Below are 14,071 nucleotides of genomic sequence, written 5' to 3'. Positions count from 1 at the left end.
GGCTGCTTAGTTTACCTACCAAGCAAACCCTGGTGTTAGTGTTCTTTCATGAACTGCCTTTCGGCCGCTGACATGGTTCATGTTATGACAACCACCACCATCAGAGATATTAATGACCGAGATCACCTACGTAGGTTGATAGGTAAGTAACTATTTATTTATTTTGTAGTTTTCAGTGCACATAAAATAAAACCGTTTAACTTAAAAGTTTTTTTACCGATTTTTATATATATGGCAATTTTGAGAACTGTCACATTTGACACTTCGACCTGACAGTGGTGCTTGTTTAATTAAGAATATTAAAACGAAATGTCAAAAAATGAATAAAATGAATAAAAATATTAAAATGAATTTTAGCGGTAGGCAGCGGCTTGGCTCTGCGCTTGGTATTGCTGAAGTCCATGGGCGACGGTAACCACTCACCATTAGGTGGGCCGTATGCCCCTCTGCCTACAAGGGCAATAAAAAAAATCTTAGCTACTCACTTAATTCTTAGTGACTATCTGTGACCTTGCTCGTTCACGAAGCCTGCTATAGACAGCAGAGTATTTATATACACTTGACACTTGACATTGGCGAAATCTAAAAGGAAGCGCCATAAACCCAAGAGATAGATAAAAAATAAAGGCTGTTTAAGGAGTTTGTAACTCTGAAAAAGATATAAATCACTTGACTCAGACTTAAATATTATTTAATAAGGTTAAAAGGCTGATTTGATTGTTGATTTCAATGTAATATTATTATGTAAAAAAAGTGAAGAATTAAAAAAAACGGGCAATGGTGAAAAGTGAATTATTATCTGTGATAATAATAATAATTATATTAAATATGTATTGATTTAATTAATAATGATTACACTTACTTGTAATTAAAAATTGAACAATATTGTACAATAAAAAAATGTTTCAATAATAATTTATGTAATAAATGCTTTCGAATGAGGTAGAAAAGAATTTTGTATCTTTTTCTTCAATTTTACTATTTATTTTCAATATATCTGTAATCTTGTAATGTCTTCTTTCCTAAAGTATCTTATAAGTAATTATGTATTTCTATTATTCTTACTAAAATAAATTTATTCTATTTTTATCTGTGTTTTCATTTGACACTACCTCTATGAAGATTTAGCTAAAGGACTAAAATCCAGACCAATATGTAAAAATAGCATAATGCACTCGTATTGAGCGAGGCGACCGTGCCAGCGGGTACCGATTTTTCCAATGAAATACGTGCTTGAATGAATGTTCACGATTGACTTCCACGGTGAAGGAATAACATCGTGTAATAAAAATCAAGCCCCCAAAACCCGTTTTAGCTCATAACTCGCGGTAGATGGCGGCATGACACCAATCGCCTACGGGTATAGAATCCAAATTCGAAAAGGTGAATCATGGATGTTCGACCTTTTGCCTCTAATATGGAAATTGTTGTGTCTGGAGCGAGTAGTGGTGCTATATGTAAATATTAAATAAGTATTCAGGCGTGTGTGGTAATTTGTGCGTTGTCCCGGTGGCGCGCCGGGAGGGCGGTTGTGTTAGCGGGGAGGGCGGGGGTGCGGGCGCGGGCGCGGCGCCGCCGTGACGACGGGGGCGTGCGCTCCTTGCTCTCCATCTGACGTTGGATGGCCTGCAACACAAACATATATACCCGATCCTGTGGACCGAATGGTAAACAGGTGACGTCGCCTTAAACACGTCATTACGGATCCTCCCAATCCACTAACGATGATTTTAGGTACCGCAAGCACCGGACACCGTTCTCGCCGAACCCGTCGCTTGCGGCGAAGGGCTCGACGAGTAAATTAACCCACAGACACAGCCCACTAAGTTTCTCGCCGGATCTTCTCAGTGAATCACGTTTACGATCCGGTGGTAGATTCTGCGAAGCACTGCTCTTGGTAGGGCCAGTATTAGCAACACTCCGGTTTGAGCCCCGAGAGCTCACCTACACTAAAGGGCAACGCTAAAATAGCCTCTCAAGGCTATCGGCATAGGTAGGGGAAAAAAACAAACATATTTGATACTAAAATCTTCCCCACTCTTACGGGTTTTTTATTAGATGGACAGACAAGTCCAACCTGTTTTAAACGGCCACCAGAACCCACAGACAACAAATGTGAATGTTGAGTCGTTAGTTAGTATAACAAACTAGAAACAGGATGTCGGTACCGGTCTGGGCCGCCACACAATCCGCCCAACTATTACTACGGATGGTTGTAGTTAACCAACAAACAAACTTACACGGCTTATGTTATAAGAGAATAGTTACGCGCGGCTTCACCCGCTTGGTCAAGAAAAAGTGGCACTGTTGTTCGTTTGAAGTCATCGTGACCTAACGGATAAGACGTCTGGTGCATTCGTGTTGAGCGATGCACCGGTGTTCGAATCCCGCAGGCGGGTACCAATTTTTCTAATGAAATACGTACTCAACAAATGTTCACGATTGACTTCCACGGTGAAGGAATAACATCGTGTAATAAAAATGAAACCCGCAAAATTATAATTTGCGTAATTACTGGTGGTAGGACCTCTTGTGAGTCCGCGCGGGTGGGTACCACCACCTCGCCTATTTCTGCCGTGAAGCAGTAATGCGTTTCGGTTTGAAGGGTGGGACAGCCGTTGTAACTGACCTTAGAACTTATATCTCAAGGTGGGTGGCGCATTTACGTTGTGGATGTCTATGGGCTCCAGTAACCACTTAACACCAGGTGGGCTGTGAGCTCGTCCACCCATCAAGCAATAAAAAAATAAATAATGAAATGTTTATTCGGGTTAAACGGTTGCCCACGTCACTACCCTGAACTAAAATTTAACGCTTTAAAAAATTATGGCTAGCTGTGGTATAGTTTCGACGTGAAATACCGATAAACAAACAAGCAAACACACTTTCAACTATAATAACAACAATAAACTATAAAAATTGGACGCCTACGATGGGCAGAACATGACAATCGCGCCACGTTAACTGGTCCCGTGCTAAGCTCGTAAAGAACTTGTGTTAGGTACAGTTACCAGATAACGGAAATAAATGTAAGATTTATATTAAACACATACATTTATTTAATATACATCCATAACCCTGGAAAAGACATTTTATATTTATCATACAAATATTTTCACTTGGCGGGATTCGGACCCGCGACCCCCTTGTGTAGTGACCATGTCACTTACCACTACACCGGACGGCCGTTGTTAGAACCGTTGTTAGTTAGAACGGAGGAGTCCAGAATGCCAAGACAACTAATATATGATAACCCAGAGGGCCGCGGAAATCGTGACACGCCCAAACTCCGATGGTTAGATGGTGTAGAACACGACCTTAGAGTTATTCGTGTCAAGGACTGGAAGGAGAAAGCCCTTAAAAGAGCAGTCTGATGAGATATACTGGACTAGGTTAAGGCCCAACCCTGGGCTCTAAGGCCTAAGATGTTGAAACACACTCTTATCTATACTAATATTATAAAGCGGAAGAGTTTGTTTGTTTGAACGCACTAATCTCAGGAACTACTGGTCCGATATGAAAAATTCTTTCAGTGTTACTTAGCTCATTTATTGAAGAAGGCTATAGGTTATATAACACCACTGTAAGACCAATACAAGTAGAGCACCAATAAAGAATGTTTCAAAATAGGGGTTTAAATAGCTTCCTTAACATTCTATAATTCAAAAACATTTTAACTTTCTACGTTAATGAAGTGGGGGGTAAAATTTAACGTTATGCCAAAGTAACTATTCCACGCGGACGGAGTCGCGGGCAAAAGCTTGTATTTAATAATATTAGTATGAACTCACCTCGTCAAGTTTGATAATGTCGACGATTTCTGTTATTTTCTTCTCAAGGCTTTTGATGTAAAGTCGGGCGTTAGTCACGTTGATGACGAACGACTTACCTAATAACTTTAGCAATGGCAGAGAATCGCATTCTGATGCCCTAGAATTTAAAAACAAATTCAAGAAAGATCAAATGCAATGCAACTTTTGCTACAACTCCTCTTGTGGTTGAGTTATCGTCGTGATCTTGTTACTAAAAGGAGAAAGGGATTAGGAAATTTTATTCCGATCCTCCATTACGTTCGTCTAAGCATTGCGAGTTCTGCTTTTAACTAAATTAACCTTGTTTAAACCTAAGTTTACGGTTTAGTCTATTGGTTTTTAATCTCATTATATTATTTCCGATATTTCGAATACACTCCTAAACAGAATTTTAATTATATCTAAGACTAGCGAAATCCAGCAATTTTAGATATTAACCTTATTGATCCTAACACTTTGTCGCCTGGGTCTATTATCACGGCCAACTTCGTGCAGTTAATTGATTCAAGAGGAGCACTGACAGAATCTGAATGCCTCTGCTCACTGACAGACGTGAGGTTATAGGTATAAAATCGTGGGTTTTATTCACTGCAATGCAACCCTCTTCCTGTCCTAGACAATGTTTACTGATCGTAACGTATTCTTCACCTGATGTGCTAAGGATAGCTTGATACCTTTTTACTGGTGGTAGGACCTCTTGTGAGTCCGCGTGGGTAGGTACCACCACCCTGCCTATTGCTGCCGTGAAGCAGTAATGCGTTTCGGTTCGAAGGGTGGGGCAGCCGTTGTAACTATACTGAGACCTTAGAACTTATATCTGAAGGTGGGTGGCGCATTTACGTTGTAGATGTCTATGGGCTCCATCCAGTAACCATTTAACACCAGGTGGGCTGTGAGCTCGTCCACCCATCTAAGCAATAAAAAAAAAATACAAATTCTTGGAATACTCACAAAGCTAAGCTATGTATTTGTTGCAGTAAGGAGGAGAGTACGTCTGTGTTTTTGTCATACAATTGCTTAGCGTGGGCGGTCGCTTGTCGGCGCCCCTCTAACGTCAATCGGAGACTTTCAATGCTGTCCTGCTGCTTGTACAACTTGGCCTGGTGCTTAGCTGTTTCTTCCTCTATAATACGTACATTAAAATTCGTTATCTAAATGATAAACTGGATACCAAAAGTGCGTCTCGGGACGGCTGATAGAAGTGATAACTTAATCTAAGTCGAACTATTTAATATTGAAATTGTTTAGCTTGAGAATAGCCATTACTTAATTTATATGTGTATATTATTAATCTATATATTAATACGTGAAGCAAAAACTTTGTATCCCTTTTTACGAAAATTGCGCGGACGGAGGAGTATGAAATTTTCCACACTTACCTATAGAGAAGAAGTGCACAATGCTAATATTTTTTTAAATAATGCATAAAAGATACATTAAACCAATAAAGAAAACATTACACACACTACATACCATGTATTTGACGCACACACGAATGCATACTATTTATTGTCAAACTTTTGTTCTTGACGTCTGTTGTCAAATTGAGAATAGAATATGGTTTGTCTTTGTTAATATTTTTTATAGTGTAGTCTTGGCGAAATTTGTGATTATAGAAGTATAAAATACAATCATAATAGTGTAGAAACTTACAGTTCCAATTAATTATAGTCGAATTTCGACTACTGCGGGACCACTAGTTAATATAATAACGAAAGGAAAATTGTAACATAAATTGAAAGAGATATATAAATAGTTCGGAGTTAAATACGTTCTCGGTACCGTTGTCGTGTGCATGAGAGAAAGAGAAGACAGACCAAAAGATTGGGCGCCAACCTTCTTTTTTTTTTTATGATTGAAAGATTACTGGTGTCCCGGAGGCCTTTCCAGCTTCACCAGGACAGGTGGGCGAGCAAAGGCTCAGCCAGGAGGGGTGGGATTTGCTAACAACTGCCCGAGCGCCTCCGAAGGAGACCTAACAACTCAAGAGCAATTGCTTCGCGAATGAATCTACTACCGGATCGGAATCGCGACCCAGTGAGAAGATCCGGCGAGAAACTCAGCGGGCTGATGCATGGGTTAGATTGCACGTCGACCTCTTTGTCGAGTTCGACGAGTACGGTTACGGGCGCCACTCTTCGCATGGCATGAAGTTTTATTTAAGAGTGCTTCTTACATTATAACATTCCTATTTTTGTTCGTTAATAACAACGGGAGAATTAAAATGAAGAAGGGCTTGTGAGATTAATTGTGATAAACCCTTAAAGCCAAGTCTCTGAGACTCGAGTTGAACAATGAAATATAGAGTTCGCAGGCGTAAAGAGCTATTAAAATCGCCTTTTGGTTTGATTCCCCTTAAGCTTTGAATTAATCCATCAGATCTATTTTTTATTCCGGCAAACTCTATCATTCTATATAAATATAATCTTTCTAAGTTGTGCAGTAGCAATAAAATGCATTTTGCTGGTGGACGCATACCGATGTTATCCTTCAGCATTTTCACGTTGTCGCTAAGGTTCTTCAGCTCTGTGTTCACCTCGTTAATGTAGTTGAATAGAGCGTAATTCTCTTCTTCTCGACGCGAGAACTCTTGGATTAACTTGTCGACGTCATTCTCTCCAGTGAATTCCTAGCCACAGAGAGACTATTAAACTTCTTCAGGGGACAGTAAATAAATAATAATAAATAAATATTTACTAACAATCACACCACGTTAACTGGTCCCGTGATAAGTTCGTAAAGAACTTGTGTTACAGGTACCTACCAGATAACGGAAATAAATGTATTATTTTTTATTATACACATACATATATTTAATATACATTCATAACCCTGGAAAAGACATTAATATTTACCATACAAATATCTTCCCTTGGCGGGATTCGAACCCGCGACCCCCTTGTGTTGTGACCATGTCACTTACCACTGCACCAGACGGCCGTTAAGTTATAGTATAAGTAATAATCTCCATGCTGTAAGGGGGCAGTATAAGTAACAGTCTCCATACTGTAAATACCACTGCCCTGAGCAGAGGCGGCCATACTTATGGCGCAGGGTGTGCGCTATAGACAGATGCAGCGGTGTCAGGGGGCGCAGGCTTCGGCACTTCTAATGACCCTATTACATTTGTACCTATTCCATTTTGAATACGCGCTTACTAGAAGGCGATAGGGTAGGAAAGCTTTAAATGAGTGGGTAGAAGAATACAATCTAAACAATTTACAATTTACAATCTAGACAAGAACTTAATAAAAATAAAAATAAAACACTAATACATAATATATTAGACTACATATATATACATACACACATAAATAATGTTTACCTTAATAGCATCTAAAATGTTGATGTAATTGTTGTATGTCCTCATTTCCTCTTCCTGCTGCTCCAGTCTTTTGGCCTCAGCCTTCGCGTCGGCCGCTGTGAGTCTCACAGTGCCCTTAGTACGCAGGAACTCCTCTAGTTTCATGCTGTGATCCAACTGTCGTTGAAGTTCCCGAACTTCCTATTGATTTAACATCGAACTATTATCAAATTTGCTAAGCATTTTAAAACATTTTTTTATATTGCTAATATCTATTTCAACAGATCGTAAAACGCCAATAAACTATTACTGGTGGGAGGACCTCTTGTGAGGCCGCACGGTTAGGTACCACCATCCTGCCTATTTCTGCCGTGAAGCGTGAAGCAGTAATGCGTTTTGGTTTGTAGGGTGGGGCAGCCGTTGCAACTATACTGAGACCTTAGAACTCATATCAAACATGGTTTCACATTTACGTTGTAGATGTCTATGAGCTCCAGTAACCACTTAGCACCAGATGGGCTACGAGCTCGTCAACCCATCTAAGCAATAAAAAAATAATAATACAATAGTCTTATTTTAAGAAGTTTTGTTGGTTTACAGTACAAATCGAAGGTCAGTTACTGTCTTCCGCACAAGACGACGAAGCAATGAACACGCTTGATACAAAATATACTCCAATTATTAAGAAAACCCTTACCAAACAATGCTTTCTGTAATCTATAGCCGCTTTCTCCTTCAAAGCTTCGAGCTTGGAGCACCATTCCTCTCTCTGGTCGTACGTCGTGATGGCTTGCTCCACAAGCTCTAAGATTTGAGCTTTACCATCCATCAATCGTTTGATCTGATTCTTCCAGATACCGTTGAAAAATTGTCTAGAAGTTAATTTTATGATACTCGCATTGACGGACACTTTGAGGTTTCTGTAATTTGTACAGTATAATTTTCACGAGAAATTTCAAGAAAAACACATATTTTAGGAGACACGGGGGTAAGTATTCATCAACCAGGAACCATGTGCATATCTAAGAGATTGTTTTGCCATATACTTTGTCGTATACCATATTAGAGCTATAGCTCTGGAATTAATTCTTGACCACGGTACTTTCTGGGTGCTATATTCTTCAAACGAGGTTTGATTATAGTCCTAAGCTGCTGACATTGCTAATGTCGATAAGTGATCCTGATTACTCACCAATCGGTGAGCTAAGTATTCGACTATCTTCTAAGGCAACAAAAAAGAAAGGATTACGTCCACAGTTGCTGTTCGTGTTTCTATAGGACGCTAGCTCTGATATGAGTAGTTGGTGCGCGTAATGACAGACGAATAATTTTTTTTTAAAATTAGAAGTATTTGAAGTAAAATGTTATAAATAATTGTTGAAGTTGTTTAGAATAAACTAGATATGAACAACGCTAAGGGTAAAAGTCACTGTGTACCCCTGGAGAACACTTCTCAGGCCTCGTTTTAAGAACGACATCTACTAGCGTACGGGGATCATCATGCATGGAGTTTATTCCAGAACCGGTACGTGCCATAAAATAGCATTGAATGCAGTGATTCCAGATAGTACGGATGAAGACCACCTCGTTGGCAGCCTGTGCGACTCTTAAATTCTATTCTATTCTAGCAAATTCTATTAAGTAAATAAATAATAGTTTAATAAAGCTAAAAAAATCGTGGTGTGCTTTTCAGGATATTATAAAACTATTTATAACCTTTGATACCATGCACCCCACGCTTTTTTTTTAACAATAAATTCATTTTTTCTTACACTATTTTTAATTCAAATTTATTATCTATTTTTTAGTTGGATTTTCTATAACAGCGCATTTTCTTTTGTTTTTTAAACCTTTTTTTTCATTGTTTAGTTGAATTTTAATTTTTTTATTTTTTTTTTCAACCTTTCTAAAATTTCATCTGAATCAGTCAGTAACTTATCCGAGAAATAGGCGATCGGCACGCCTGGTAGTTTCCCTTCTTGGTTTTGACGCAGACACTGCGGGTCTCAGGAAAACAAAAATCGCTAATCCTGATTATCCTAGTAAGGATAACTGATCAAACTGTTTAAAATATTGAATTGTCATCGGTCCCTAATAAGTATGCCAGTTTCGAGTTAATCCGACGTTTTGAAGGGGGTCAAAATCATCTTTAAAGATTCCGTTACATACTTAACATACCTACATACTAACATACGTATGAAGCTAATAAAAGCGTATTAAAAATAACCTGTCTCTTAACAAACGATCGATTTCAAGTCGCATCTTGTAATTGTCGCAGTTGACTGCGTTGAACTTCTTCATAGCCGTGTCCAGGCGGTTCTCGAGTTGGGTGATAACCGTTTGATTTGTGAGCGTGTTCGCGTACACCTATACAAAACGTGAATTGATATAGATTGATCCGTGTTACGTGATTATGTTTTTTAAAACGTTGACTGCGTTACGCGACTTAAAAGCCCCCACACCTTTACTGGTGGTAGGACCTTTTGTGAGTCCGCGCGTGTAGGTATCAGCCGTTGTAACCATACTTGAGACCTTAGAACTTATATCTCAATGTGGGTGGCGCATTTACGTTGTAGATGTCTATGGGCTCCAGTAACCACTTAACACCAGGTGGGCGGTGAGGTCATCCTCCCATCTAAGCAATAATAAAAAAAAGAAACCTGATGTTTCACTATTTCACACTAGATGGCGACGTAAGCTTGCGTTTTTCGTGCAATTCCGAACGGCATCAGAATTGCTTTTTTGTTGTATTTGATACAAAAGAGCATTGTAATCACACAATGAGTGTGCAGGAATTTTAGTACATTGAACTTTAGTTTCAGAGGTTCACGAAACTCATCTTGTTAGGATTAATCCTGATTGTTAGGATTATTATCTGAGGTTAAATTTGATACATTTTGTGTATCCATTTATAGCACTATACCGTTTATACCTTTCGAATTCTTATAACTATTATGTTCATGTGACATACGACTATTTATTAAAACTATTAGTTTATTAAGACCTCGGATCATAATCTGCCCTGAAGCTCTAAGGCAATTTGTCAGTAGACTAAATTTAGGCTATCCAATAAACATTGAAACAGATCGCTAAGGACGATCAGAATTGCTTTAGTTCTTAATTCGTGTTGAAAGTATAAGGTCGTTCAGACCCCAACGTAATGACCGTAACGGAGCCGACAGCCAGTGACCTAAAACCATTCAATGTAGATTAAGGCTCTTGGAACGCGAGCTCCACAAGGTCACACCATAAGAATACCATGAACATTGAACCTACTCCATTTTGATATAGACCCTTGGGAAAACATAGAAGACAATTAAATACAGGGCGTATTGTGAGATACCTCCTCCCAGTTTCTGCCACAAAGCAGCTTCCGTTCGTTCAAAGAATGGTGTATTTTTTATATAATAAAATTGTGACTGGCATGATTCAAGAGACTCAAGCCACTGGACAAGAGCTAACAAACTCTTTTTACTGATGGTAGGACCTCTTGTGAGTTCGCCCGTTAGGTACCACCGTCCTGCCTATTTCTGCCGTGAAGCAGTAATGCGTTTCGGTTTGAAGGGTGGGGCAGCCGTTGTAACTATACTTGAGACCTTAGAACGTGTATCTCAAGGTGGGGGGCGCATTTACGTTGTAGATATCTATGGGCTCCAGTAAGCACTTAACACCAGGTGGATTGTGAGCTCATCCACCCATCTAAGTAATAAAAAAAGGCTCTTAGAACGAGAGCTCCACAAGGTCACACCATAAGAATACCTACCATGAACCTACTGCATTTTGATACATAACCTTGGGAAAATGAAGTAGACAATACAGGGCGTATTGTGAATCTGCACAGGCTACCGAAATACCTCCTGTCTGTTGCTGTTTCGGTTCGAAAGATGGTTTAATAAAGTTGATACTTCGACATGTATCAAGATAAGTTCTCAACAAGCCACTGGACAAGAACTAATAAAAAAAAACACAGCCCAATGAGTTTCTCGCCGGATCTTCTCAATGGGTCGCGATCCTGATCTGGCGGGAGATTCTGCGAAGCACCGCTCTTGCTAGGGCTTAGTGTTAGACATCTATTGGTCCTTCCACCTTCAATGTGGAGCTCTGAATTAGATTGGAACGAAAACCGTTCATCCTTTCGACTCGTATAATCGTAAACATGTAAAGAAGTTCAAACCAAACAAACCTTTTCAGTTCCTTTGGTCTTCAATGCCTTGATTTCCTTCTGAACTTGTCGGAGAAGGAAGTCCAGTTCAGTGATAAACCCGCGGTGCTCCTTCACCTCCGCCGCGTATTTCTCGTGTTCTTTGAGAAGTACCACCAGACGCTCTCTCGTCTTCGCATTGTCCAGGAGATTCGAAGTGCTTTTTGTTAACTACAAAATAAACTACGCAGTCTTAAAGCGAGTTAAAGTAGTGTGATAAACATGAATACTGAAAAAGGGGTCGGTTGTATCATGAGTGAGATTTTGAAATTTTAATGGTGCGAATTACTGAGATGACATTTGATAGGAGGAGTGAGTAAGCCCTTGGCTGAGATATTGGGATTTACGAAGGCCGGTAGAAAAATCGACTTTAAAAACGGTTGAAAAGAAATGCCGTCCATAAATCATCTCGATAAATCAAATGCCAACGTTATCAACATTAAAAAAGTGTTTAGAAGCACTAATGCCAACCTTGAGTTCCATCATGACCTTATCTAGTTCCGTGTTGAGAGTGCTGATGATGTTCTTCTGCATTCTGAGGGTAGGCTGCACGCTGCTCATCACCGTCGCGCGGTCTATCTCCATTACCCTGAACTGAATGCAAACCCAAAATAGAACATACCACAGTATTGTTAATATCATTAATGGGGGTTGGTTGAGTGATTGTGAAACCAGTTTTTTTTTTTCGAAAGCATACGACTTACTAGTGATTGTTCATTTTGGCTCGTGAAGAAAGCTGGACGAGCTCACAGCCCACATGGTGATAAGTGGTTATTGGAGCCCATACATCTACAACGTAATTGCGCCACCCACCTTGAGATATAAGTTTCGATAAGTTGCGTTCAAACCGAAACGCATTACTGCTTCACGGCAGAAATAGGCAGGGTGGTGGTACCTACCCGTGCAGACTCACAACACCTCCTACCACCAGTGTACTGCAGAATTGACTTAGTCTTACTAAGAGCTCCTCGGTAATATAATCAAACAAAAAACAGTGACAAAATAAGAGCTCTCTTTTGGCTTGACCGTTTTCTAGTATTACCTGTCTCTGCAACTTTGAAAGTTCATCTTCGGCTATCTTCTCCATCTCCATATCGTCAGCCGGCGTTGTCATTTTCTATGCGTTTGATAAACACCCAGAAAATTCTTTAAGTACAAAGCCTTTTAAATGTGATTACAGTTTGTACACTGGTCCACTCAGTTTGTTGTGTGCTTAAGAATTCGGAGAAGGGTCGATAGGTTTAGTAAAATCGATATTGTAGGTTGCTTGGATACGTGTCCTACTTTATTTATTGCTGCCGACCCGACGGACTTTGTCCGAACTTAAGTAAATACGCGATCGTGCGAATTATCGGGCAGCTTGCCTCTTATTCTTGGCTAGAAAAGTTTTTTTTTTAAATACCCTAATCGTCCCAACTGTTCCCAGATAATGCTCTTACCTTCTTCTTCTCGTAAGGATGCTAGAAAGCTAGCTGATGCTAGAGATTAATTATTTAATACTCCAAACTATTCCCGGAACATCGACTATCAGTTCTATCGCGATTTTTGTACTAAAATCTACCAAGTTAAAAGTATCTAATGCTATTTTAAATTATTCTATTATTATGCTATTATAGTCTTTTTTTTTATACAACGAACCGCCTTTTTTTATCAATGCATGCAGTCGGTGCCTATAATTGTGTTAACATTTAGTGTGAAAGCAATGTATATGATACCTGTAGTGTTCTGTGCTGATGAATAACATGTTGGTACCCAATAAATAAAATAAAATAAAAATAAAATAAATTTATTTTTTGGATGGAAGGATAGCTTTGGGACCAGGATAGAATTGCGAACTCAAGGGTTCAGCCAGGAGGTAAAAAGATCAGCTGTTTTCAACCGTACGTTCCATGGGGAGTGCTAAAAGGAATTGTTTGAGACGATCCTATGAACTCGTTTTTACCATCGCACTGCCCGCCACCAAAGCAGATACATCCATACTATACAGAACCACATATATACCAATTTCCATTAAACGGTAATGATAATCTATTTTATATTATATACTTGCTGTACCGGTCCGCTTCGCTGAGCATTTAAAATTAACATTATTATTTCTCACCTCCACAAAGATTCTCATCATTAACGCCCCCGCAACTGGTGTAGGGAGTCCAACACTCATATAAATATTAGCCTACCCATTAAGTACATGTATTTTCTACATGGATACCAAGTTTCAAGTCAATCGGACGCATGGTTCAATAGTTATAACGGTACATCCGTAAAAACCACTTAGATTTATATGTTAGTATAGATTTATCGCCTATATCGGTGAAAGAGCTCACCGCTTATCCGTTGTGAAGCTGTTACCGATGCCTGTATACATCAACACTAAAGCCTTCGTCAAATAGAACGCGTAATTAGCGCGCGTCAGAGCGCTTAACTGACGCCGCGCTATGACGCCGAGATGTGTTGTACTACTATGGTAACATACTAGAGCCCCAGCGCTATAAGTACGCAGCGCTCTGTCGCGGCGTTGGGACGCTTTGACGTCAGGCGTTGTCATTTTTTACGAATTTTATTTTAGCGTCCGAGTGAAGGTGTAATAAAATACTAGACAATGCCCGAAAAAATTTTATAAATTGTTAGAAAATACCCATGCTTATACAATGCCACATCTGAATCACTCGATTTCTTAATACTTTTAAATTTTCACACTGCTATCGAAAGGCACTATGATTTGGTGAATGCGTTGCGTCAAGGAGCGTTAGACTC

The 14,071-nt window shown here is 39.4% G+C and overlaps 1 protein-coding gene across 1 annotated transcript; it reads right to left on the bottom strand.

Annotated features, from left to right (window-relative positions):
* Positions 1-844: 844 nt before the first annotated feature.
* LOC114240416 (coiled-coil domain-containing protein 63) lies at positions 845-12,732 on the bottom strand. Its single transcript, XM_028170937.2, has 10 exons — positions 12,360-12,732; positions 11,789-11,911; positions 11,300-11,488; positions 9,344-9,483; positions 7,814-7,988; positions 7,138-7,317; positions 6,291-6,441; positions 4,764-4,935; positions 3,792-3,930; positions 845-1,626 (listed from the first exon to the last, which is right to left on the bottom strand). Exons 1-10 carry the CDS (start codon positions 12,429-12,431, stop codon positions 1,477-1,479), a joined length of 1,491 nt encoding a protein of 496 aa, XP_028026738.2. The 5' UTR covers positions 12,432-12,732; the 3' UTR covers positions 845-1,476.
* Between the last annotated feature and the right edge of the window lie 1,339 nt (positions 12,733-14,071).

The sequence above is a fragment of the Bombyx mandarina genome, chromosome 16, assembly GCF_030267445.1.
Source record: "Bombyx mandarina strain Sakado chromosome 16, ASM3026744v2".
NCBI classification, from domain to species: domain Eukaryota; kingdom Metazoa; phylum Arthropoda; class Insecta; order Lepidoptera; family Bombycidae; genus Bombyx; species Bombyx mandarina.
The sequence above is the reverse complement of the archived record's forward strand: the minus strand, read 5'-3'. Positions and strand labels throughout refer to the sequence as shown.

Excerpts from the sequence above, each read along its gene's own strand:
- LOC114240416 (XM_028170937.2), bottom strand. The coding sequence starts at position 12,431 with ATGACAACGCCGGCTGACGATATGGAGATGGAGAAGATAGCCGAAGAT. Across the intron at positions 11,912-12,359 it reads TTTCAAAGTTGCAGAGACAG|TTCAGGGTAATGGAGATAGA; the intron begins GTAATACTAGAA and ends GTTTGCATTCAG. Across the intron at positions 4,936-6,290 it reads AATGCTGAAGGATAACATCG|AGGAAGAAACAGCTAAGCAC; the intron begins GTATGCGTCCAC and ends TACGTATTATAG.